Source organism: Stegodyphus dumicola, chromosome 1 (genome assembly GCF_044657685.1).
Source record: "Stegodyphus dumicola isolate Sdum_Otavi_A_Nest chromosome 1, ASM4465768v1".
Classification (NCBI taxonomy): domain Eukaryota; kingdom Metazoa; phylum Arthropoda; class Arachnida; order Araneae; family Eresidae; genus Stegodyphus; species Stegodyphus dumicola.
The window spans coordinates 65480235-65502961 of record NC_140768.1 but is presented as its reverse complement, the minus strand read 5'-3'; the positions used below and the strand labels follow the sequence as shown (position 1 = coordinate 65502961).

Sequence of the window (22727 nt, the reverse complement as noted above, 5' to 3'; positions counted from 1 at the left end):
CAGGAAATAGACAGAGTAAGTGATAGCGAAAGCGAATTAGATGGGAATTATATCCTCGTTTACTCCGTTATCGAACGTAACCTGTAACTGGAGAGAAGTTGACGACTCTTTCAAAGGAAATAAACGCGCGTTTTATTTAAATGTGTGGTTTCTGAAAAGCAGCCGCTAATGTTCTTGATACTTTTTGTTGGTGTTTGACAGAAGAGGTGTAGTATTCATTTTCGGACAAGCTAACTTATATTAGTAAGCAATGTACAATGAAACTACGTTCACGAATGCCCAATTGGCAGCCACTTATCGTGAAAGAAATTTAGCTTGTTTTTGGAATATTTATCCTTATGGGCATAGCTCAAAAGCCATCTATAAATAGTTATTTTAGCAAAGATTTATTTGTTGAGATAGATTTCCCCTCCCCAATATTTCCTAAAACGATATGAAGGAACAGATTTGAACTCCTATGGACATTTTTACATTTTGTTGATCACATAAAATGAGATTCATTTCCAGAGTCTAAAAATTTTCAGAATTCAAGATTTTGCTGAAATGTTAAAAGAACATTTCAAAAGTGTATTTTTGCTTTCATAAAGTATTGCTTTGTGAAGGGGTAGGTTAAATTTTAATGTACTTATTCCAGAAATGGCAGCGAAGTTTGGTATCAAAACTTCTGAACATTGTGAATCATCGTAAAGTTATTTATGGGATTTCATTGTATATGGGATAAAGGGTACAGATATTACTACCAATATTAAAATCCCACATGATTTGAAAAGTAGAAAATAGTTTTGAAATCGATGCAACCTCTTCTTAGGAAAGTTTCATAATGCTTCGCTTGTTACAAAAGAAAAGAGGGATGCAGCTGTAACTAACACGAAGGAAAAAAGTTACATGATTTTCAAGAGATTGATGAATGTACGCTCATAATGCGTATATTATCTAAACTAACAAGACCAAAATAAATCAATTGGAATATAGGTTGGATCTTACAAAAGCTCTTGTAATATGGACCTCAAGTTCCAAGGTTTACAAGTGGTGGTAAGCCATCTATAAATTCTCCTCAACAACGTCTTTGGGAAAGGCATTTCATTGAAAAACTCTAAGCCTCAAAGACGATGTGCAGTGTGCGTAAAGAATGGGAAACTGAAGAAGAATATTTATTGGTAAACAGGTTATGAAGTACGACTGTGTTTCGAAGCATGGTGTAAACTGTACCACAAAAAGTCGGACTTCTAAACTAATAAGAACACAAATCAGAAGGAGTACTTTGTTTGTTTGTTTGTATGCACGTTTTTATTTTTATTATTACTTTTGTTATTATTATTTTGTTTAATTATTATTGTTGGTATTATAAATGTCATTATTTATGCATTTTTGTATACTGTGAAATTTTGTTTATAAGTCCTGAAAATTTCATTGTAATTCAGGCAATGGTTTTAAAGATATGTTCAATTTTGTGTCATTATGCTAAAATTGTTGTTTTGGTGGTTTAAAATGTTACGGCCTTTACACATTAATAAATCCCCATCTCGACGTCAGAAGAAACCAAATGAAATTTGTGGTAGAAATTTGCATCATAAATGAGCAGAAGAACATTTCTAGTATTAAAGAAATTTTTGAAAATAAGGGATCCATAGCAGTTTACATAGAAAAGAAGTGTCTTGATCGAGTAACGACTACATTAACATTGTGAGTGGATTTGAATATCTCCATATGAATATTAGAAATATCTATATTTCTTAAATATTTAGTTTTTTTTTTTAAATTTTGGTTAGCTTTTGCAGTATAGAAATTACTATACTAGAATTTGTAATCCAAAAATAGTTTCTCGTACAGTATAAATACTTCAGCATTACACGTACAATCAACTTGAAAATAAAATAAAACACGAACATTAAAAATCAGTTACTGCAACGTGGTAAATGTCACTTGAAAAGCAAAGTGCAACGAAATACTTTCAATTGTAGATAACGTCCACCCACACTCCGCAATACTATGTCAAATACAGACAATAAGAAAACTGTAAATGCTCCACCAGTTTAGAAAGGAAGGCTCCTCAGCTTCAAGAACCCCTAATTACGATTATTCAAACTGCTTGTTCATCGAATACGTCCAGAAAAAATGTGTATGCTATTAACGAGGACGTACAAGCACAGCGCTGGTAAAATGAAAAATACAGAAGTGACTGGTAACTGCGATATAGAATGAATAGAATTCAGAGAATTCCTAGGAAAGAATGAAATCTACTTAACTGGCATAAAATTGTATCGAATTTTCGAACTCTTTCGTTATTTAAATGAATGTGTTTCCTTTTCATTAGTTTTTTTTTAGATAACGTTTTGAGTCTGGCATTGTTTGTTTCGGTGATAGAGGATTTTCTATTGAGATATTTTAAATAGTTTTTAATAATTTTTTTTTTTCTCGAAACAACATTTTTACCAATATTGTTGGACTGGATTATGCTGGTTGAATAGATACCATGTGTTTAGAGCTCAACAGATGGAACTTAGCATACGTTGTTCGTATTCTTCCCTTATAATGCTATTGTGAAAGAATGTGACTGCATTTACTGCACCAACATCTGCCACGTGCAGATACAAATTTATGATACGCCAGACAATTTGTGAATGTTTTAAATTTATGACCTTTAAATGTCTAGTTAAGGTATTTCTTGAAGTTATTTAGCACACCATAAAATAGAATAAAGATGTTTAATATCGAGCAATATGAATACATACACTATTGAAAATTTATCAAGAATATTTAATTGCATGCAATTGAGTTGACAGGCTTTATGTTACATAACCAGAAACTAACATGCTGTGTTTTGTGTTTATATCATGCGCGTTTTAATCATTTCTTCATAAAATAAATAACTGGTGGTTAAACAACTACTAAATAAAACAACTTCGAATAAAACAGAGCGTAACAACTAAGGATATAGACCATAAACAGCTACTGGAACAGCATTAGAAATCAAAGTATTAATATAACACTTTTAGAGGAAAACAGTAAACAAATAACAAAGCTCAGTTGAGTCTGGAATGATCTACTTTCGACATTATCGATTCTACGTCTCATAGTAGACGTCGGCAATAGATTTCCCTGCCATTTCCTTAGGCGCAGCACAATTACCTTTTAAATCATAAACTCGGCGAAGTGTCTTCAGCCAATTTAACTCATTGTCGCACACTATTTGATTGTCTGAAATAAAAACATATGTATTATTTTACAAATCAGCTATGTAATAACAGGAAAAGGCATTTCATATTTTAGTTTTCATTTAAAAATATTGCTCCGAATTGTGCATAATATGTAAATATCTTGGTAAAATTATATTGGAAATTGTAGTATCTTTTGTATTATAAGGTAACATGAAATGCTGGAAAAAGGGAAGCTTTGCCGGAAAAATAAGGTTACATGGGCAAGTCTATTTAACATTGAATTAAATGGGTATCTTGCTAAATTGGCAAGATATCGCCAAGCTGATGACAGTTTAGGCGACTGCGTTTTGCCGCCAAACCTGGTGAGAATCATAAGTGGCGACTATTTGGCCACATTTTTCGTGTGGTCCCAAGAGCGTAAATGCATAACCATGAGCGAAACTACGTAACATATGAACATAATAAGGCCCTGATAAGACACTTTAACCATATATGCCTCCCACAAATTTCGAGAAATGGAAGATGCTAGAGATTTCCCAGGGACTGGGGTAAAGCTACATAAGACACGAGAAAACATCAGCTCTCAGTTTTTCAGTTCAGAGTTGACTTCGGAGTATTAAGACCTTCCTGCCATCTTCGCTGTTTAGACGCTTTTGCATTGCGTTGTGTTTAACTTCCTTAATAGTTTAAAGTGGTAACTACTGATTGTGTTCTATCTTACTGAAAAGAGCTGTACGAGTGCATTTGTGGAAAGTTCCAAATATTCACAGCAGTTTGAACAAATTAGCAGAAGAATAACAAGCTTTTAAAATTTTTGGGTCCGAATGTTGGGTACGTTTCCCATATTTTTCTTTTCTTTAATTACATATGATGTACACATGTGCAAGTGCTAGATACGTATGTCATGAGCGCATAAAATTTAATGTTGAAAGTAACGCATTTTTTCATCAACTGCATTTCATTACTACTAGAATAAATATAAATGTATTATAAATAATTTACATTTACCAAGTTAAAAAAATGTATACGGGAAGATTTCATTTCGTATCATTAGCAGTGAGACAAATGCAAACAAAGTAAAAATAAAAGATATCTGTATAAGATGAATTATAATATGCCTTTACTGTTTCAGCAATTTTATTCAAATTTTGCTGTAATTTCTGTTTTAGCAATTTTGTAACCATCTCCTATTGTTTGTAAGATCCGGACTTGTGAGCATCTGTTTAAAACGCCTGCTGCGGAAGAGATTTATGCCTGAATAGTTCATCTATCCTAGAGGTCCTCTAGCTTTTTGTCCCTAAAGTGAACATTCTAGAATATCTGTTGGACAGCTGGCACTATTTACGTTTTCAAGATAAATTTATAGTTGGATAGAGATACATACACATAAAAAAAACGGATCGGTCGCGTTTCCCTTGGTGCTGGTATCTGTGTTGGGCGCAAATTCTATTCCATTAAAAATGAGAAAATTTTCACATAGAATTTTTTTGAAAACTAAAACTTGTTTATTGTGAGGCGGCAGACATACATTAAATGATCGGTGGGGGTCAGGGTACCCGCGAGCATAGGGTTGGGAACCATTGGTCTATCCAAAAGATCGAGTACTACAATTAAGGGAGATCTTCCTCTATCTCCGATTGATTTTTCTCGTGTATAGCATAATAATAAAAATATTAAATAACACAGAATATTTCGCATGAAAGCACTCAACTAAGCTGAAATTAACTCCAAAAAATTAGAGACAAACACGAAAAGAAAAGGAATTGTATCTTAAATAGAATACAATCTAGACTACGGTTTTGATCGTATTCACTGTTTTGTATTAAAATAATCACATTTCTGCTGATTTCAATGCGTGAATGTTTATTTTTGTAAATAAAAGTAACAAATCATATTATCGCTTCATTTTTTTTTTCTGCCCGTAGTAACAAGTGACAAACAATCCGCATTAAGTTACTCAGATACTCGATTTATCCTGCAAACTGGCAACTTGGTGATAACCTTAAATTTATTATACTACTTCTGATGTGTTTTTCCTCTCTTGATATGTTTTTTCTTTTCTCTTGCTTACGTTACCGTGCAGATATAGTATACAATATAAATAAACGTGCAAAATAAGCATAAATTTAATGCTAATCGATAAGTTTTTGGTCATATGTAAGCCTTTTTTAGTCTTTGGAGGATGCAAAATAAGGTTTGGAACTGAGAAACACATTGGTGTTTTCTAATTCCCTCGTAATTTAAGAGTTAAATGTAAATTGTACCAGTATTTTCATTTTTCACACATTATGTGTGTGTGCATCAAAATTGAACAATATATTAGATATCTTAGGAAAGAGAACTACATGGTGCACTTAACGTTGCATAGTAAAACTTTCCTCAAATCTTGTTAAAATTGATCTATCACCAGGAATGAATGATCTTGCAATAAATATAAGTTGCATTTTCAAAACATTCTTCTTTCTGAATGTTTTAAGCAAGCAATCGTGAAAGCAATCTTAAATTGCTTACATTTTTTAAGAGCAGATTTCTAAGACAGATACGTAAAATTTAGGCAAACTATTTAAGACAATTTTTATACGAAATGCTCTATAGTAACTAAAAAAAGGATCTAAAAGTACTCAAATGCAAAATAATAAAAGAAAAAAAGCAGGCTTTTATTGACTTCTAATAAGTTTAAATATAGAGATATTTGATTGTCAAATTTATATTAAGGATAATACAATTATAATTTACCTATTGTTCTTTGCTTTTGTTACATATGATGTATACAGGGTAATTCGCTTAAGTGTGTACAAATTTTAGGCTGGGGTAATTTACTCAAAGACGATTCGGATTCGCAAAGAAATTAGGGATGGAAACGCATCACTTATGTGCATGTGTTCAGAGAAAAGAACATAAGAAATAAAAGAAAGTTTGAATGCTTTTAGCAGGTAAAAGTATGGGGGACACTAGCGATGAACCATGGATCAATCGGTAACGTTATCCCGTACCAACTAATCCTAAACACGCTTTATAATTGTTTATGAAGAAATGTTGAAGAATTGACCAAATGAAGCATCTAGAGTTTACATATTATGGTACATCGTGCCATCCCACCGCATTCAGTATTTATTAAAAATAATAATTTAGAACATAAGAGATTACAATATATTTTCAATACAATTTAAAAGTTAGAACTAAAATTTTTAAATTTCCAAATTAAAGTTAGAATATCTGTTTTGATGTGAAAATATAACAGACAAACATAATTAGACAAATAAGTATTCGGAACACAATGTTATAACGAACTGTAATAATAATAATGTTACGAAATATACAGGCGCGGTAAGATAGCTTCCCCGCAAAGCAGGTTTATGGTTGCCAGAAAATGGCAAGAGAAGGCCTTATTTGGCGAGAATTCGCCCATTTGGCGACAAAATCGGCGATATGTCATAGACGGATGGAGAACCTTCTGGTACGAATTCTTACCGGTTTAGCCCAGATTGTTTCTCGAACACAAGCCAAAAGCTATATAAAACCTGATGGTATGCGGAGAGTGAGCTAGTCCGTGCGGAGTTCATCGAGTTGATAGTCAGTCAGTGAGTGCCGAGTTGGTCATCGAGTGCACCGAAAGAGTCTCGTAGTGTATCGCGGTTAGTGCATCGTCGAAAGAGTGTGTTCATCGAGTTGATAGTCAGTCAGTGAGTGCCGAGTTGGTCATCGAGTGCACCGAAAGAGGCTCGTAGTGTATCGCGGTTAGTGCATCGTCGAAAGAGTGTGTAGAGGTCCGGGAACGACGGAACCGAGGAGTTGGGAGCTGTGCTATAGTGTATCGTCGAGTGCATCGCGAGTGGAGAGTCTCGAGAGTATGTGAAGTTCCGGGAATGACCAAGCAGAGTCGCAAGTTGTACTCTGGTGCTTTGCAGTGAAGCTGTCTTCACCGTGATAGCCTGATAACCTGAAAGCTGTTTCGCTGATCGTTTCAGCGTATTTATAGTATTTCGACGACTGCAAACGTAATTTTGAATAATACTGAATAATACTGGCCAATAAAGCGTGTTTCGATATTCAATCAAGTGCTGTCGTCTTTATTCACTCCAAATCCGCATGAACCCGTACCGTACGTACGTGAAGAGAAAAACGTAACAATACTAAAGAAGTGTCTACGGGTCAAATCGTTTAAGAATAACATAAAAGAAAAACACTGTGAGTAAGAATTTGAGAACTCAGGATTTGAGAATGCAAAAATTGGGAATACAGAAAATAATTTTGGCCGGAAACCAACACAATTTAAAGAAAAAGAGTTTAAAATGGTATGCTGAAGCAGGTTATTACAGTTTATAAAGTTCACAAGTGGAATCCTTTTGAACATATTCATAGGAATTTAAAAGTTCATAATATGAGCATGAGAAACTTATACATACTTCACTAAGAGTTAGGCCGTAAGAAAAGAGTCGTTACATAATTTTTTGAAACTTCGTAGACTGATGTTTGCCTTTGATTAGAAACCTTCGGAATGTCAAAAAATTATTTTTTTGTGATTTTATGTGATTGTCCTCAGCTAAGGGGCGAGGGAAAGTATAATGATCAGACGTTCGCTGTTCCCCACGTATACAAACGTCAAAGTTCACTATATTTCTTGGGTCGAAATGTGTGGGGAAGTGTTCGTGTTCTGTTATATAGTAATTTAATGAAGGATTCGAGTACAGAGATGCGAAGCTTACATTAGAGATCAAGTAATATGTGCATCTGCCAATTCAAGGATTATTCCACAAAATCTTGCTAATATTTTAAAGCAAGTTGTTTCAGTTTAATTTTCAAATTTGAACAAGGCCATTGAAGAGTAATTTCAATACCATCTCGATTAATAGCTCTTTGGCTAATTTATCTGACTGATCATTACCAAAATGGCACTTATATCCTTTGATCCATGAAGTGTGAATATTGTAGTTTGGAATTTCAAGAAGAGAATGTATGTCGGTACGTGTGTGTGATTATGGCAAAGCCTCGAGGGCTATCTGCTTAAGAGGAGGGATGCCTTCGTGGAGGACTTTCTAAGGGAAAATGGCTCGTATACACGTTACACATGGGGAAAACCACGAAAACGCCCATGCAGCCGTTCGCGGGATTCGAACCTTGGACCGAACTACCAGTGTTCAGCGATTTTACTGCTCGGCCGCTGGTGGGCCAGAATTTATGTCGGAAACCAGAGGAGAAGAATGCGAGGTATTCTGAATCGCTAAAATAGCTGATTGAGAATCAGATTTTATGATAAATTCATTGAGTTTTCTGGAGGCCCACCAGCGGCCGAGCGGTAAAGTCGCTGAACACTGGTAGTTCGGTCCGAGGTTCGAATCCCGCGAACGGGCTGGCTGCATGGGTGTTTTCGTGGTTTTCCCCCTGTGTAACGTGTATACGAGCCAGTTTCCCTTAGAAAGTCCTCCACGAAAGGCATCCCTCCTCTTAGGCAGATAGCCCTAGTGTGCTTTGCCATAATTAAATACACCACACCACACCACACCACATTGAGATTTTTGAGATCGGCTATTTCAGTCGCTGCTTTTTATGGCTGACAACTGAGTCTGGAAAACACTATTATTAATGCATCGGTCACACCTATATTGCGATGTATTTACGAATCGGCTCTCAGCAACCTAACTATCCCTGAAGTTTGTACTCGCTTAATTGAATCTCCCTGTATCACATTAAATATGTCTTTTAAAACTTTTATGCCATAACGTAAAGTGGTTTACTTAATGTATAGATAATGATTTCTTTTTATTATTTTATTACAAAAATGTGCATTCACGCACACACATCTGTCTACATAAAAATATATGAGTATCAATGTAAATATTCTGCAACATACAACACCAAATAGAAAGTGGAAGCGAAAGCTAAAACATCTACTTGTTATTACTACTCTTGAAAATCTGATAAAATCCATTAAAATCTACATTGCTAAGAAACATATATAAGATATAAATTTAAAAGTACTATATATTTACGTATTTGCACTTAACTAATACAGGAGATACATTTATAAGAAGTAAAAAATTAGTATAATTGTTAGGGGTAATCTTACGGTAATTTGGTAGATTATACCAATTACACCAGAAAAATTATACAAAGACTGAAAATTAAGTTAATAATATAAGCATTCATTTTTGCTTTATTACTTATGTTATACATCTAACTTATTAAAACTTTTCCATGGTTGTTAGGATTCGCAGAAATAAACGTCGGGGGAAAAAAGGAACATCATTTTGGCATTTATGTTATAAGGTATTTCTCCCTCCTTCAGCACGCTGCGCGCGTATTCCAGAGGTCCGTGACAGTGGCGCCCGAACTAAAAGGGTTTTGGATGATGATTCTCCACTCCCAGGATTTGGCGATTGGGTCCTCTAAACCCCTGTCGCCCTTTAAAAGGGGGACTACATAAGGTATTTCTCCCGCCTTTTTAGGGTGCCTTCGTGGTGTTCGGTCTCTAGCGCACTGTAGTGGTCTGCACTCTGGGCGCGTATTCCAGAGGTCTTGGTTCAATTCCCGGCGAGAGCGTTGCTCATTTTCATCTCTCCTGCTTCCAATTACCTAATGTCTCTACAATGTTAGAGGAACATTTGTTTTACAATAACAAGTGTGCAGGAGGCAGTAATAAGTGTCTTTTACAATAATAAGAGAGTGTCTATTGGGCTTCTGAACAAAAAATAGCTGATCTATAAATTCCCGAATTTTTAACTGATTTTTCAATTTCAACGTGTGACCAAAAATTCTGTGGGAACAGGAAAACGTGTGACTCCTTACAGAAATATCTTTAATCTTTGGGTCTAATTTTTTTGCTTGCTAAGTAAAAATTAAAACATATAATTTTTCTTAGGTGTACTAAAAGCTTATTTCGGCTGTTTTTAATTTTGAACTTCAAGTCTTATCTATAAAAAAATATTCTTTCGGGTGAACTCAGGTGTTGCTATTTGTATGAATGTTTAGAACGACACGCTGTCTATTTAAAAAAAAATTAATGTAATACTGTTAAGTTCTTCAGCATAATTTAACGTCACTCATCGCAGTTATAAGTACACTTTAAGTATAATGTCGTGAACATTGTGAGTTTAAGAGAAAATAATGAGTGGTTTGTTAAAATTTAGATCAGATGAAAGATCTTTTAATACATAGCATTTTAATACTATTTAGCACAGTGTAATAGGTTCATTTTACAATACGCAACATCCACAAAAATGATCATTACAACGGAATGCGTTCATCCATCTTTTTGAACAACAATCTCTCTCGTTGCCATTCCGTAACAGAGAAACTTACCTCTCATGCAGTTTGATCGTGGCGCGACATTCTCCCCACCTTGAGTTTGGGGATACAAACTCGAAACAGTAACATCATTATAATACATACATACAATTTCAGATAACAATAACGTACAAATAATAATAGAAATATTTCAAAATATTAGAATACAAATTGAAATCAATATTTTAGAGTTTAAACACAGAAAGTTCAAAAGTTTGTTTAGAAGTTTATAAATCCAGTCTTTTAACTGGTCTTATTTTTCGTCCTGAGCGAGACACACGAACAGTTTCATTAGAGTCAGTATTAAGCTTAGGAATTTCAGCTACGACTTCCGAAACCTTCTGAGGTTCCGATACGACTTGCTCGTAGTTTGGTGTCAATTCCAAAGGGTACAGTCGTTGTATTGGTCTTAATATGTTTCCCTTTTCAGTTCGTAGTTTCACAAGTCTGATGATTCCATCTTTTCTTGGAAAGAATTCCAGTACTCTCCCTAGCAGCCAATGGAGCCTTTTTTTTATAATCTGTACCAATTAACACTATGTCCCCTACATGTATTTTATCTTCTCTTTTGTTAACTGAAGAACGAAGGAAACCCAGATACTCCCTTTTATACCTTTGTTTTAGATTTTCACGAACGTTTTGAATATGCCTCCATCTCAAAACAATATTATTTTTTTCAATTTGATCCAAGTCAGGAACATCATTTAATGGAATGTCCTGAAGAAACATTGAGGGGTCAACGTCTTCAGATCTTGTTCCTCGGATATGTAAGTTAACGGTCTACTGTTCATGATAGATTCGCATTCACAGACGAGAGTCTGCAATTCCTCGCAAGACAAACAGGAGCGTCCAAGATTTTTTCTTAAAAGATCTTTCAAAATCCCAATCAAGCGTTCCCAGAAGCCTCCCCACCATGGAGAGGAGGGTGGGTTAAACTTCCAACGAATTTTGTTGACTCTAAATTCAATTGTAGTCCAATCTAATTGGTTCAGAGCGTTGTTTAGTCCTGTAAAATTAGTACCATTGTCTGAATACATCATAGAAATTCGTCCTCTTCTGGCTATAAACCTACGCATAGCTTGGATGAAGTCATTGGTACTCAGTGAAGGTATTAGCTCATGATGGACAGCTCTAAATACGGCGCAAGTAAAAAGCTCTATCCACACCTTTTGTTTAGATTTAGTCAACAGAGGTCCAGCTATATCTACAACCGATACTTGAAAAACCTCTGCTGCTTCTCTTCGGTCTTTTGGAAAAGGCGGAAAAGGCACCTCAAGATGTTTTACCTTTTACCTTTTACATGTTAAGCATTCTTTGATAACACTCCGGTATTGAAGTAATTGAAAAGTCACTGAACCCATACTGGATTCACTTCTTAAGAAAATGCATGCCGCATAATCTGTCTTACTGGCATCGACAAATGTATGGATACTTAAATTGGATTCCTTCATCACACCTAACCATCTTGGAAGTTTTATATTTTTGCAGTATTTCAGTTGTGTTCCCCATTTAAATTTTTTTTTCTTTATTTCATCATTCACTTCCTCATCCCATGATTCTTTACTCTTCCAAGCGGCCTGCAGCAAAATCTTAGGCTGAATCATAACAGGTGCAAGGAAACCTATGGGATGAAATACTCGACTAACTAGTGAAAGTATTTTCCTTTTAGTTACCTTTTCTCTTTCATCAAATTAAAAAAATTCGGTGTCTATTTCTAAGGTATCTAAATCTTTGTCCCAAATCAGTCCTAATACCGGTGATGCTTTAATTTCTGAAAATGCAGGAATGCCAGAACTTTCCCATCCTCTGAGATCAAACATTCCTTCTTTCATTACATTAGTTGCAGATTCGATGAATATTTCTAGTTCGGCATTATTTTGTACACTAGTTACGCAATTATCGGCATAAAAACTATCTTGTAATTTTTTAAGAAGCTCTTCAGAATATTTTTCTTTCCTCTATTCTTTGGATAAATGATGGTCAATAACCGCCATTAGCAAAAATGGACTACAAGTAATGCCAAATGTCACACGGGTGTGACGAAATGTCTTCATTCTACCATCATCATCGTACCAAAGAAATCGTAAAACATCTCGATCTATTTCATTTAGAGATATCTGTAAAAAAGCTTTTCTGATGTCTGAAATCACACCACATCATTTGAAATAACACATGGCCATTATAAAACAATGAAGTTATATAACTAAGAATATACGAATTTTAATAATATGTTTCTGTATACTACAATCAAGTAAGGAAATTTAAATTTATCATTATGTAATTCGAACCTAGGTATGTATAATTGTGGCTGCATTTGCATATCAATATGAAATGTTCATTAATTTTTAAAGTTTCAAAACTTTAAAAATTATTAAAGAATTTCAAATATTGCTTATTTTGTGTTTTTACACCTACTATTTTCCTTTACACAACATATACACTTTTATGCGGTCCATTCTTATAAATGGCCCCATAATGGAATTTAATTTTCCTTTATGACCATATTGGAACTTAATTAATTTTATTGCTCTCTATGAATTCTTTTATGCATTACTTCCACCTTTTACACACCAGCATTTGCAGTTTTTCAGTTAACTTTAATCCCAAATCAAGCGTTAATTTTTAACAATGTAAAGAAAATTCCATGAATAAAATTAATAGCAGTCTTAGAATGCAAAGAAGATAATAAAATTTTAAAACTTTCGTACAGAAATTTTTATGAAAAATATAAATAGAATAGTTTCAATAAATTTAAAAAAATGTACTTTGTAAGAATAAGATGTAATAATAAGAAGGAAAAATAATGCTTAATTTAAAACACAATAACACGCCGAATAAATACTAATTCAGAAGTCAAACAACAAAAATCAGCGTTAATTTACAAAATTTTCACAGGACTAGTTTCGATGGTTTTACCGAACCATCATCTTCAGCTGCAAAACCGCAAATGAACAAGATACGAAATAATGTTTAGATAAGATAAGAAAGCCTGGACAAGAATAAGCAAGTGGCGCCATCTGTTGGCGAAACCAGAACTAAAACATAATTTCTCTAAAAGCCGAAGGCAAATTTGGATTGGAATTAGGATCGTTAACTAGAACAGAAAGATTTTTATGAATGTGAAATGCCTCTAGAAAATCCAGTTCTTCAATGGAAGATGTTTTTTGAATAATTTTGGCAGCAGAAAAATTGAAAGTGTGATTTTCGGACCAACAATGTTGAGCAACAGAAGACTTCTGTGTTTCCTTTTTTCCTTTTTTCTAACATATGCCTCATGTTCTTTGACGCGAAATTTTAAGGCTCTCTTAGTTTGGCCAATGTAAATTAAACCGCATTGGCAAGGAATCCTATAAATACCCCAGGAATTCATATCCAGAATGGGGTCCTTGAGTATAGAAGTTGGAATTTTATTCATGGGAGAGTAAACAACCCGAAAGTTGAATTTCTGCAAAATATGTGCAACTTTATAGCTAATTGATGGAAAGAAGGGAATGACAACAGAATTTTTATAGACAACAGAATTTTTATAATCTCCTAAAATAAGAGTGTGGCTTTTAGTGTGTTGAGATGAGAATTTTTTAACTGCTTGATTAATAATGTTGGGTGAAAAGCCCCTGTCAATAGCTATTGCTTTTAAATAATTTAGTTCTTCATCAAGGGCTAGTTTGGAGGAGCAAACTTGAAGAGCACGGAAAACATAGAAATAAAATGAAGCTAACTTTTGTTTAGTCGGATGACATGATTTAAAGTGTGGTGGAAGGCAAACCGATGAAGGTTTACGGTAAACTGTAGTAATGAAGTTGGATGTGTTACGTGTGACCAGAATGTCGAGAAACGGAAGAGAATTGCAAGTCTCAAGTTCAAAAGTGAACTGAATAGCAGGATCAATAGAATTCATTGTTGAAAGAACTCTATTTAAATCATCTTTATTACCTTCAAACAGGGTAAAAGTATCGTCTACGTAGCGGAACCATGCCGGGAAGTTTAAAGTTTCAAACAATTTTGATTCATAATAATGCATGTAGATATCAGCCAGGATGGGACTGAGGGGGCTTCCCATGGCTAATCCCTCAGTTTGCTTGTAATATTTATTTTGGAAAACAAAATGTGTTTGTTTCAAACAGAGTGAGAGAAATTAGCTCATCAATTTCGATGCAAGAGAAATGAAATTTGCGAAGTCTGGTTTCTAGACATCTTAATGCACCCTCCACTGGGACATTGGTGAATAATGATTTTACATCAAAAGAAACCATGAGTAAATTACGAGGAGAAATGTTTTTAACCTTTTTTACAAACTCTATTGAATTTTTATGGTGTAAATGTTATTGTCTAATAGAGTGGAAAATCTAGAAACTAAATATTTAGCTAATGGATACGAGGCAGTACCTAAATTTGATACAATAGGGCGGAAAAAAATACCACTTTTATGAATTTTGGGAAGAGCATATAATCTGGCACAATTCGCAACAGATGGGATAAGCGAATGTTTTAAGTTGCTTGAAATGATTTGCGAAGATTTGATCACAGTTTTTATTTTGGATAAGTCCGAAGGTGAAGGATCTTTAGGGATCGGATTATATGGTCCTTCGTTTAAGAGTTTAGTGACACCATCGATGTAAGTGTTCTTATCCATGACGACTATCTGGCCACCTTTGTCGGCCTTTGAAATGACAATATCCGGGTTAGAATGAATCTCGCGCATTGTAGCTCTTTCTCTCGCAGTTAGATTTGGTTTCAAAGGTTTATTATTGAATTTCACATTATGAGCGATAAGATGCCTAATCATTTCTTTCTGTGAATCTGAAACTTTACTGAACTTGAAAGCTTTTTCGATAGGAGCCAAAATCTTTGGAATCGAGGGTTTACAGGTTTGTGAGAAGTTAAAATTATATTTTAGAATTCTCTCTTGTTCTTCTGAAAGACTAACATTAGAAATATTAACTATTGGCTTGATGTTTACAATGGGAAGATTTTTTGAACTACTTGAATTGGGAGACTGTAAAAGAAGTTTTTGTTGTTGTGCGAAAGTGTTGGTCCGAAAATCACACTTTCAATTTTTCTGCTGCCAAAATTATTCAAAAAACATCTTCCATTGGAGAACTGGATTTTCTAGAGGCATTTCACATTCATAAAAATCTTTCTGTTCTAGTTAACGATCCTAATTCCAATCCAAATTTGCCTTCGGCTTTTAGAGAAATTATGTTTTAGTTCTGGTTTCGCCAACAGATGGCGCCACTTTCTTATTCTTGTCCAGGCTTTCTTATCTTATCTAAACATTATTTCCTATCTTGTTCATTTGCGGTTTTGCAGCTGAAGATGATGGTTCGGTAAAACCATCCAAACTAGTCCTGTGAAAATTTTGTAAATTAACGCTGATTTTTGTTGTTTGACTTCTGAATTAGTATTTATTCGGCGTGTTATTGTGTCTTAATTATAGAAGCCCCAAACAGGCTTACATTTTGCTTTCTTTTTTGCACGTGGTGTGGCCGCCATTTTGTGATTGTAGGAGTTTCGGTGAGTACATTTTTGCAATTTTCAAGTTATGTTTATGTTTTGTACATTTGGATATTGTGCTTTGCTTGTCTGATTTCATGCATTTTGCTTACAAACATTTTGTTTTCTATTCATTTTAGTGAGGGATTTTTCTGCTATTTTGTGTGTACTTTATTATTGCTCAGTTAATTTAGTTTGATTTTCTGCATTGTTTATCATGCCTTCATCCGTTAATCGTTTCACTAAATTACGCCTGAAACGGCAAAAATTCCTGAATCATCTTGACTTTTTACTTAAATGTAAATGTAAAAAATTGATCCCCAATTTTATTCAAATCAAATCTAATCAAAAACCTTCGATTCGCGTTTCAAGAATTCTGTTAAATTGCAAACTTACCTTACTTCGGTCCGTGATAAGGGATACACGTCAACAATTGTCCAAAATTGAACATGAACTCTATAAGCTTCATCTGGAACTCGCTAAAACATATCCAAAATTCACTGCCCTTGAACAAAAGTCTTGGTCTAGAACGGAGAATGCAGTTAACCATCATAAAAACACCCTTGCAGTTAAATTCGAAAAACTTCTTTTACAGTCTTCCAGTTCAAGTAGTTCAAAAAATCTTCCCATTGTAAACATCAAGCCAATAGTTAATATTTCTAATGTTAGTCTTTCAGAAGAACAAGAGAGAATTCTAAAATATAATTTTAACTTCTCACAAACCTGTAAACCCTCGATTCCAAAGATTTTGGCTCCTATCGAAAAAGCTTTCAAGTTCAGTAAAGTTTCAGATTCACAGAAAGAAATGATTAGGCATCTTATCGCTCATAATGTGAAATTCAATAATAAACCTTTGAAACCAAATCTAACTGCGAGAGAAAGAGCTACAATGCGCGAGATTCATTCTAACCCGGATATTGTCATTTCAAAGGCCGACAAAGGTGGCCAGATAGTCGTCATGGATAAGAACACTTACATCGATGGTGTCAATAACTCTTAAACGAAGGACCATATAATCCGATCCCTAAAGATCCTTCACCTTCGGACTTATCCAAAATAAAAACTGCGATCAAATCTTCGCAAATCATTTCAAGCAACTTAAAACATTCGCTTATCCCATCTGTTGCGAATTGTGCCAGATTATATGCTCTTCCCAAAATTCATAAAAGTGGTATTCCTTTCCGCCATATTGTATCAAATTTAGGTACTGCCTCGTATCCATTAGCTAAATATTTAGTTTCTAGATATTCCACTCTATTAGACAATAACATTTACACCATAAAAAATTCAATAGAGTTTGTAAAAAAGGTTAAAAACATTTCTCCTCGTAATTTACTCATGGTTTCTTTTGATGTAAAATCATTATTCACCAATGTCCCAGTGGAGGGGGCATTAAGATGTCTAGAAACCAGACTTCGCGAATTTCATTTCTCTTGCATCGAAATTGATGAGCTAATTTCTCTCACTCAACTCTGTTTGAAACAAACACATTTTGTTTTCCAAAATAAATATTACAAGCAAACTGAGGGATTAGCCATGGGAAGCCCCCTCAGTCCCATCCTGGCTGATATCTACATGCATTATTATGAATCAAAATTGTTTGAAACTTTAAACTTCCCGGCATGGTTCCGCTACGTAGACGATACTTTTACCCTGTTTGAAGGTAATAAAGATGATTTAAATAGAGTTCTTTCAACAATGAATTCTATTGATCCTGCTATTCAGTTCACTTTTGAACTTGAGACTTGCAATTCTCTTCCGTTTCTCGACATTCTGGTCACACGTAACACATCCAACTTCATTACTACAGTTTACCGTAAACCTTCATCGGTTTGCCTTTCACCACACTTTAAATCATGTCATCCGACTAAACAAAAGTTAGCTTCATTTTATTTCTATGTTTTCCGTGCTCTTCAAGTTTGCTCCTCCAAACTAGCCCTTGATGAAGAACTAAATTATTTAAAAGCAATAGCTATTGACAGGGGCTTTTCACCCAACATTATTAATCAAGCAGTTAAAAACATCTCAACACACTAAAAGCCACACTCTTATTTTAGGAGATTATAAAAATTCTGTTGTCTATAAAAATTCTGTTGTCATTCCCTTCTTTCCATCAATTAGCTATAAAGTTGCACATATTTTGCAGAAATTTAACTTTCGGGTTGTTTACTCTCCCATCAATAAAATTCCAACTTCTATACTCAAGGACCCCATTCCGGATATGAATTCCTGGGGTATTTATAGGATTCCTTGCCAATGCGGTTTAATTTACATTGGCCAAACTAAGAGAGCCTTAAAATTTCGCGTCAAAGAACATGAGGCATATGTTAGAAAAAAGGAAAAAAGGAAACACAGAAGTCTTCTGTTGCTCAACATTGTTGGTCCGAAAATCACACTTTCAATTTTTCTGCTGCCAAAATTATTCAAAAAACATCTTCCATTGGAGAACTGGATTTTCTAGAGGCATTTCACATTCATAAAAATCTTTCTGTTATAGTTAACGATCCTAATTCCAATCCAAATTTGCCTTCGGCTTTTAGAGAAATTATGTTTTAGTTCTGGTTTCGCCAACAGATGGCGCCACTTGCTTATTCTTGTCCAGGCTTTCTTATCTTATCTAAACATTATTTCCTATCTTGTTCATTTGCGGTTTTGCAGCTGAAGATGATGGTTCGGTAAAACCATCGAAACTAGTCCTGTGAAAATTTTGTAAATTAACGCTGATTTTTGTTGTTTGACTTCTGAATTAGTAATGCTTAATTTGCTGTTTTACCGAACATGTAAACAAATTTCTAGAATTAAACAGTGCTCAATAACTTCAATTTTATGCTAAGTTAAACTCAATAACTCACTCCGTATTAAAGTCTAATACAGAGTGAGACTATTAGCGAATAAATACTTACCAATCAGGAAAACAAACTGCAAATTTTCCCAAACTGACTTCCAAGTAGTTTCTGAAAGGGTTTGAAGTTTGTTTCCATTAAGTATGATTTCTTTTAAGGAAGGCATGTCGACGAAAATGTCAGGCGGTAACTGTTCGATCAAATTCATGCTAAAAATAACCAAAAAAAAAAAAAAAAAATTATAATGATTTCTTATTTAATTTATAATCTTTACGGGATAGACACTATCTGTAAGCTTATGCTCATATTGTGCTTATTTTGACTATCTCTTTATTTGCTCTTCGAACATTTTAGCATTTTTTTAGGAACGTAGTTAAAATAAAGGCTCTAGTGTAAAATTGGGTGCCCCTTCGATTAGCGACGACTTTTGGCAATGAAACCTCCTTTCTGGTTACCATGATAGTTTTAACTTTGTTTTAGCTTCCTGATTTTTTTAAATGAAAATATATTGATATGTACATGGACAAAGTTAAGGCAGTGCGCGATGCCTAGTTTGTGCAATTCTCTGGTGTTTTTTAAGTGAAAATAGATCAATATGCACATGGACACAGAGATTGTGAAATTTTTTGACTTCTTATTTTGGTTTTGTGTAGCGACCATCTTCAAATTGTGCCTTCCTGGCGCCGATCTTGGCGTCCAAAAAGAATAGCCAAAAAAACAAGGGTCAGCCAATTGTAAACTTTAACCAAGATAAATGTTGCCTTGATATTGGTACTAATAAGATGTATCAAGCTCTAATTTAAACTTTATATTTAAACTGCATAATACATGTAACGTAACTGTACAACTAGCTTCCTACTATTTAATTACATGCATTATGAAGTTTAAATATGTAATTAATTAGCACTTAGGCATTATTATCAACTTCAGCAATCGTAAATATTCCATAACTCATTTCACATTGGCAGAATACTCGCTCATCACGCAGGAGAAAAGAAAACAATATTTAGAAAACACATGATGCACTTGTAGATTTCATAGAAATAAGAAAAGTAATAATAAAATAATAATATATGATAAAAAAATAAATAAAAAATCTATCACAACTCGGAAAAGAAATCATTTCTTCTATTAAGTGTTGGTACAAAGTACATAACTTTACAATGTTCGGTTTCCAATGTAAATCATGTGATCTTTATAGAGATGAAACAACTCTAGAGAACTCTTATTTAAAATATCGGTAATTTAAATACGAAAAATTCTCAGAAAGCTTAAAAATTACATAACGAATTAGCAATAAATTTCATTCAAAATATATCCGATTGTAAAACGAAAAGAGCTATAATAATTAGTTCTCTCTTTAAGCGAAAGTGAATCTAACAGTTCATAAAAGAACATTTTATTAATCGTCATTTCAAACCATTTTAATTCAAAATAATCTAATCCGAATTTTGAAAATCTTGGTCCTATGCACGTTGACGTATATTTGAAAAAAAATCTACATCAAATATCATAACTCTTAGTCTTTTAGAATGAGCTCTATCCAATGCATACAAGCACATATCCAAACTCATTATTTTAAGATTATAAGTTACGTTAGAAATAATTGCTTCTTGATGGTATTCAATGTTAACTCAATAAAAAGTTAAAAAAGACTTTTCGGATATTTTAGATTATTACTTATTCTTTATCATGAACTAAAAGTTTCATTCCTGCCACTTACATTGCCAAACGATTGATGAATTTAAATTTTCAATTTTGGAATAATCGAAAATGGCTGTCTTTCCTTTCACAATTTGATTTCAATGAATCTGTTTTCTTGTGTCACGCGTCGGAGTTTCAGAGACATTTTATTATGCAAAAAATCAATAAGCAATATTTTAAAGTCTTGAATAATTAATTTTTTTTTCTTTTTACCTTAGATCAATCTTTGTAAGATGCATAGCTGGATGTGGGAACATTGACCTTTGAACAGTTCCGATTTGGTTGCTAGCTAAGGATATTGCTTTCAAATGTGAAAGCCTTGAAAATGCGTGATTTTCAATTTCTTTAATATTATTTTCATCTAAGGTAAGAAATTGAATATTAGGTACATTTTCACTCACCAATGTATCTCTGACCTTTATTAAGTGAAATGATCGGATATTTAAATTTTCAAGCTTGGTAAGGCGCGCCAAAGCAAAACCATTGTTGCTTGTGATCGTAGAATTCTTCAGAGACAAGGTGTGCAGAGTGTTTTCCAAACCTGTAAAAGCCGGTTGTAAGAATTTCAACTTGGAATTTCGAATATTCAGTTCTTTGATATGCATGCCATAGAACACCTCATTCGGCAATATATCAGGGATGTATAAGCCATGGAGAAGAACTCTACTGATACGGTAGTTCCGTATTATTCTGAAGGCTTTCACGAGATGAGAACTGGAATTAAAGTTGGCGCATATGGCGTGGAGACCATATGCTGATCGTTTACAGGTGCAAGGTGCCACATCTTCTAGATCTGGACACGCTTTAGGTTCGCAAGAAGCTAAGGCGAGGAACAGCGCAAAAAAATAAGTCACTTGCATTGACGGCATTTTTCTCAAACACTGCACGCTTAAAATCGCGCCTTCACTGTGAGAATTAATGTTGGAAAACTAGCCGGCTGGCACTTATTCATCGCTTTATCTAAGCATCGGGGAAGTACATTTGTGATAAAGTAAGAAATACCAAGGCTTTCTTTATTATACAATTTTTTATCATAAGTAATTAGCTTAAAATGATCGATAAGCTACGTCAGTATTTCTTGGGAAAAGAGAAAGCTGTTTGAAATGCTATTTTTTAAAATGTACTTCGAAGTATTTCTAGCAGTAGTTATCATTAAAGGAGTTAAATTCATTTACATCATGCTCTCATCCCTTGAAAAGTGTGATATGGGAGTAGATCATATGTTTAGAAGTGAGAAGAATTCGTCTGTAAATATACTAGATCTTTACTGAGAAGCAAGTGATACTAACTTCTGAACAATCGCTGCATTAAAGCAACCATCTATATATTCAAGGAATTCAAAACAGGATAAAACGCATTTTACATTTTACGAGAATGGTAGTATACGAATAAGTAAAAGATTTGGTGAAAATCATGTTTAAAATAACAAAAACAGGTCGTAACTTACAAACCAAAACAATATCAGTTACTAGTTTATAGTAAAAGTTTTGGGTAACGCCCTGTGTGTATAGGCCTGTATACATTTTATTACTTAAAGTTTATCAACTAGTCCCAGTGAATTTACAAAAGAATGATTAACAACGAACGTAACAACACTTTTTCTTTTAAATCTAGATTTCTAACGAAAAGGAGATTAAATGATTTTTTTTAAACTTGAAGAGAAGATACCTGTTGTTACAGATTCAAAGAATGAAAAATGGAAAGCAGTAAGCATTTGATTCAAATGGTAGACAGTAATACCAATTTTTTTAAATAAAGAGTTGCTATCAACGAAAGTCCATTTGATTTATTAACTCAGAGATGAAATCAAAAATTTCTGCATTAGTAAGAGAAACTTAGCCTCAGCCAGAGAAACTTAGTTTTTAGTCTTTGAATAAAAGGAAATTCCGTGACCTTTTTTTAATTAGTAGAAAATTAACTTCTTTAAAAGAAAAGACAGTATGGTATATTTTTATAAAGAATCAACAGACACAATTTCTGAAAAGAAGTCACCGCATGACACAAAACGAAAGACTGTAATGGGCAAAGAAGTTTTGTTGTTCTTTCGTGTAACTTAATTATTGGCAAGATTTTGATTGAAAAAAATGTTTGTTTTATTAATTATCGATTTAATTGCTAATTTTAGCAACATGTGAATTAGTTCCTATTTCGTAAAGTAAAATCTTTTCCTAAAGGACACAACTGTAAGAGCATTTCGAATTGTAATGAACACGTAACAAATAAATGAAGCAGCATTTCAAATGTA

General features: G+C 33.8%; 1 protein-coding gene across 1 annotated transcript; it reads right to left on the bottom strand.

The window, feature by feature from the left end:
• Window positions 1-2704: 2704 nt before the first annotated feature.
• LOC118187914 (uncharacterized) lies at window positions 2705-21395 on the bottom strand. Its single transcript, XM_085815853.1, has 3 exons — window positions 20696-21395; window positions 18839-18987; window positions 2705-3198 (listed from the first exon to the last, which is right to left on the bottom strand). Exons 1-3 carry the CDS (start codon window positions 21349-21351, stop codon window positions 3065-3067), a joined length of 939 nt encoding a protein of 312 aa, XP_085671979.1. The 5' UTR covers window positions 21352-21395; the 3' UTR covers window positions 2705-3064.
• Between the last annotated feature and the right edge of the window lie 1332 nt (window positions 21396-22727).